The sequence below is a fragment of the Montipora capricornis genome, chromosome 6 (assembly GCF_036669925.1).
Source record: "Montipora capricornis isolate CH-2021 chromosome 6, ASM3666992v2, whole genome shotgun sequence".
Lineage (NCBI taxonomy): Eukaryota > Metazoa > Cnidaria > Anthozoa > Scleractinia > Acroporidae > Montipora > Montipora capricornis.
This window is the reverse complement of record NC_090888.1, coordinates 64,980,435-64,985,434: the sequence shown is the minus strand read 5'-3', so window position 1 is coordinate 64,985,434 and position 5,000 is coordinate 64,980,435. Positions and strand designations below refer to the sequence as shown.

The following is a 5,000-nucleotide window of genomic DNA, read 5'->3' as shown; positions in this document are numbered from 1 at the left end:
AAATGTGTAATTTAGCTTCCTGTATATAAATATTTATTTGCGATCCAAAAAAATAACTTGAGTGAGGCAACTGGTAACAACGGGGCATGCAAACGGGAAATTGTTGCTTTAAGTGAATAAGATAAGGAAAGGATGGTATACGTTTTAAAAATGCGTGACTAAGGCTGCGTTGCAGATTCATTAGGGACTTATGATTTACGAGCCACAAAACAATAACACCATCGGTTAAAAGAGGAAAAGAATCGTGCTGCACGTGTGTCACGCACTTCTTTTTGCGGTACTCAGAATAACGACGTAAAATCACCAACTTGAGATTTTGACGACAACGTGAGCATATACATGTCAATCTTTCATTCTCTTTTTTTGCTCTGAAATCGCTCGAACTAATTTATTTTAATAATACGTCGCCCGCATTGTACAACATTAGCGAGAGGGAATAATCGCTAAAACTATTAAACGACAATGGAAAGTTATATTTTGAGGAGACATTTTCGTCAACGTTTCCTTCGTATTCGTCGTGACTACGGACAACCTTCTGTGCTCAAAGTTAAGCCTCATTTACACTAGCAAGTTTTCCTTGATACTTTTTCCTTGGCAGTGTAAATGGAAAAATATGGCAAGTTTTTCCTTGACAAGTGTTCTTGTTCAAAAACTAGAATGCTAGTTTTTGAACAAGGACACTTGTCAAAAAAAAACTTGTCAAGGACGATATTTGCTAGTGCAAATTACTTGACAAGTGCACTTGTCAAGGAAAACTTGTCATGTTTTTCATTTACACCACCAAGGAAACCTTGTCGAGGAAAAACTTTTTAAGGAGAACTTGCCAGTGTGTACAGTCGGCAAGTTTTCCTTGACAAGAGGACTTGTGAAGAAAAACTTGCTAGTGTAAATGGGGCTGGCCGCTGGCCGCAAGCACTGTTTTCGAATCTTTTATCCTTTTTAAGTTCATGAATACTTGAAAGCCCGGATTCGTGTATCCAAAGTACATTGTATCTGCATTGAATGTGGTTCAATACTTTAGCTTCAATATCTGTTTAAGTATTTTTGGAAAACAAAATCAAAGTGCGTTTAAGTGTTCCGAGCGCAGAATTCCGGATTTCGATTTTCCCAAAAAAGCAGGCAACCAAAGACAGCTTCTACTATAGGGAAAGGGCTGTCTGTTGGTTTTATGTTTTGTTTGTTTGTTTTCCGCAGACTTGCTTATTTTCAACGGGTCGGTGTATTCATAACGCAAGAAAAGCTCGTCTCCCAGATCACCCGTCATTACACTATGCAGGTCAGTAAATGTTATCTTGCGACAAAAAACCCACTTCACACTAGCACAGAAATCTGGCACGGCACGGTAATTATTTCGAGTGTAAACAGAACAAATAGAAGGCATATTAGGCACCCGTGCCAGAAATTATAGGGGTGCCCAGCACATCTCTGGAGGTGCGCTCTTCACTCAAATATTGTTACCGTGCCGCTATTTTGGGCCGTGCCAATTTTGTGCGTGTGTAAAAGGGGTTACCGTTTTACTTGTTATCTTTAATGTAATTTTCCGAGCGACTTCCTCAGTCCTTTTTTTGTATCAATCAATCTATTAAAGTCATTGCGTGGGATTGAGGTTGCCCTCAGTATCCGAGCCCGAGGCTCATGTATAAAACGCATGACAAAAAACAAATAAAAGATAACGTAATAACAATAATATCAAAATTACGTAGAAGTTACATACATGAAATTATAAACAATTGTTATCTATAATGAACTAGATAATATTTAGTTGTAAATATGTACACATCAAGCCTAAAGTTATCACCTAAACATTAAAAAATTCATGATTGGCAATAATTACATAGACAGCCAGTCCTTAAATTTAAAAGATTTAATAGTCTCCAGATTTTTATGAAATGCATTTAAATTGGGTGACAGTTTGACATATGTAGGTAGCTTGTTCCATAGGTGAAGAAGGCGAGACTGCTTTGTGCGCAACAGCAATCTTTTATGTGCGTCTTCGTTCATTTGCACGTGTCCGTCCACAGTCTTAACCTTGTGAGTCAACTGCATTGATTTAATGTCTGTTGCAGGCTGTTCGCCAAGTCTATGTTCTTATATTTGGACTTGACGTCCTTGGTAATCCCTATGCACTGATTCATGGCATTGGTGAGGGAGTTAAGGATTTCTTCTATGAGCCTTACCAGGTATAATTTCACGATTTTCTGTGTTTGTTCGCATGGCATTTGGCAATCTTGATATTCTAAAAACCAATCCTTCATGCGTTGTAATTAATTCCGTCCCCGAGGTTATTGAATTGTAAAGTACGTGTTGCGCAAAAGTTTGATTCTTCATTAACCTTTCACAACTTACTCGTTTAGGAGAAAAATAAAAGTGGTGATGTAAAAACATTCTTGTGAGTATCCTTTACCGAAACAACAATAAGTCCTTAAAAGCGTCTAAGTCTGCTAATGTTTAGCGGAAGAGCTTCTAAATAGGTAATCGGAATTGAGTTAGGAGTTCTCCCATTTTTTCCCAATTTTTCTCAGCTTTTTTATACTTCAAAAAACCACATTCCTTCAGTGATAGTTCATTTGTAGCTACTCTGTTACGAAAGGTCTTTCTTTGTTTTTTTGGCGTACTTTGGTTTTTCCCGCTCTGGTGTGATTTGACTAAGTGTGTGTTAGTGCAGCACTTGTGGTCGGCTTTATATACATTTACATGAATGTCGGATTATGTAGGCAGCGTGGCCGAATGCATAGGGCTCTTGCCTTGACATCTGGAGATTGATATCCCCGTTTCATCTCCCGTTCTGACCAAGTAAACTGTCGTTTTCTGAATCCGTGGTTCATCTTCTCGGTTGTGCTTGTAAATCGCATACTGATTTGTCTCAGGCAGTTGGGGTTCTTAAAAGTTGTTCTGTTCAGTTGTATCGTTAATATTTGCCTCAATGACCATGAAAAGAACCTCTATTGCGAGTGGTCAATTATTGAATTAATTTGATGGAGGTACAATGTACCCTTCTCTTTGTAGGGTATCATTGCAGGACCAGGCGAGTTTGCCGAAGGATTTGCCCGAGGTGTAAAGAGTTTGCTGGGTCATGTAATAGGTAAATCATCCTCTTTATACTTTAGGGGATATTGATGTTGACGAGCGTTTGCACTGGTTCTCAGTTTCTCGTTCAGTTTGCAAAATTGATATCGTTGTTGAGTGAAAACAGAAACCCATAAGAGTTGAAACGTGTAACGCGCGTTCACAGCTTCCGAATATTCAGTGCGAACTGATTGGTTGAATTTTTCAGTGCTAAGTACCATATTTGGAAACCCCTCGCTCTTGTTGTTCCAAATATGGTACTTAGCAAATTGAATATTCAGAAGCTTGTTTCCCAGCACACAAGGGGCCGTTACACGTTTCAACCCTTATGGGTTTCTGGTGAAAATGTATCACCTTTTACCCTGTCATTTCAGGGGGTACCGCTGGAGCTTTCTCCCGAATTACTGGTTCCTTGGGTCAGGCCGTGGCTACGCTTACCTTTGATTCAAATTTCCAGATGGTAAGTACCGCCTCCAACATTCGCTGTCATGAACTAGAAAGCAGAACTGAGAAGGCCATGCGTTCGACGCCTGGTTGAAGAACTGGGATGTTTTCCGACAATGCTCGATTCAACATTGATTATTGATAAATACATATAGTTTACGTCATAGAAAGTGCGGCGTACGGGGTTTTATCCACGAGTTGTTTGTGTCAAAAACCCGAACGAGCGAGGAACGAGCGAGTGAGGGTTTTTGACACAAACAACGAGTGAATAAAACCCCGTACAAAGCACTTTCTATGTCGTGAACTGTTTATTACATATAAGACGAGAATTTTCATTGAAATTGTTTTCTGAACGCAAATTAGAAACAAAAACTCACTAACAATAGAACCAAATGCAAATTTAATTTAATTCAATAACAAAGTACGATTTGCACGAGATGCACGAGTGATTGGCATGGAAACGCCTTTACGCTATCGTTGATTGGTTATACTTCCACATGTGAAATAGCTGTACGCCATTCTGATTGGCTGTATAAGCCTTTTCCTCATGTGCAAATAAAGCGTATAGATTTGTACAAATGAGCTTTATGGAATAAAATTCTCATGTTATGTGTAATAAAGGACTTTACCAACTGTTTCGTTTCTTTTTTTTAGCGGAGGCGTTTGCGCATGCGCCAACACCCTCGAGGCATTGGGCAAGGTTTGATCAAGGGTGGAAATAGTCTTTTGATGGTGAGTTTAAAATAGTGTTATCATATCTTCGGTTAAACGAGTTTTTTTGTGTGCCTTTAAGTTGTTGCTGTTATTATTTTTTTCAGGGTTTGTTTTTTGGAGTGTCCGGGGTGGTAGTCAAACCTGTGGAAGGTACGTGAACATCCATGTGCAGGGATGGCGCAGTGGTGAGAGCACTCGCCTCCCACCAATGTGGTCGTGGTTCGATTCCCAGACTCAGCGTCATATGTGGGTTGAGTTTGTTGGTTTCTCTATTCTGCTCCGGGAGGTTTTTCTCTGGTTACTCTGGTCTTTCCCCCTCCTAAAAAATAGTGTTTGAGTTGAGTTAAATTGGATTTTCTTCTATGAATAGACCTAATTCATAATTAGGAAAAAAATTCTCATTAGTCAATAGCTGTGTTTAGATGAGAGTATGGAAACACGGCTGTGACATCACACAAAGTGTTGTCGTACGCGCATTTTGATTGAACTGAAGTCAGTTCAGAAATTGTCTTTCGTCCCAGGTAGTGTACTGTTGCGATCAACAAGTTGTAGTCTCCCAGTAGAACACCGTGTAGAGTTTAAAGAAGATGAATTCCCGGCTCTCCCTCTCTCTCAGTCTTTGAGGTTTTCAATAAGATGAAAACTATGAAAACTACTGTGCTATCAGTTGGCCTCAAAAACGTCTGTGGTTTCTTTTCCAATCACAAGGTGCTCGTTCTGACGGTGTGGAGGGTTTCTTCAAGGGAATTGGGAAAGGTCTACTTGGGGTGCTTACT

At 39.6% G+C, this 5,000-nt stretch overlaps 1 protein-coding gene across 1 annotated transcript in view; it reads left to right on the top strand.

The window, feature by feature from the left end:
* LOC138052893 (intermembrane lipid transfer protein VPS13C-like) overlaps positions 1-5,000 on the top strand; it is a 126,760-nt gene that overhangs the window by 110,914 nt on the left and 10,846 nt on the right. The window contains exons 103-109 of the mRNA XM_068899488.1: positions 1,195-1,276; positions 2,067-2,180; positions 3,007-3,082; positions 3,441-3,526; positions 4,165-4,242; positions 4,329-4,374; positions 4,933-5,000. The exon at positions 4,933-5,000 is cut by the window's right edge and continues 56 nt beyond it. Coding sequence (XP_068755589.1) covers positions 1,195-1,276; positions 2,067-2,180; positions 3,007-3,082; positions 3,441-3,526; positions 4,165-4,242; positions 4,329-4,374; positions 4,933-5,000 — 550 coding nt within the window. The remainder of the gene's footprint in view (positions 1-1,194; positions 1,277-2,066; positions 2,181-3,006; positions 3,083-3,440; positions 3,527-4,164; positions 4,243-4,328; positions 4,375-4,932) is intronic.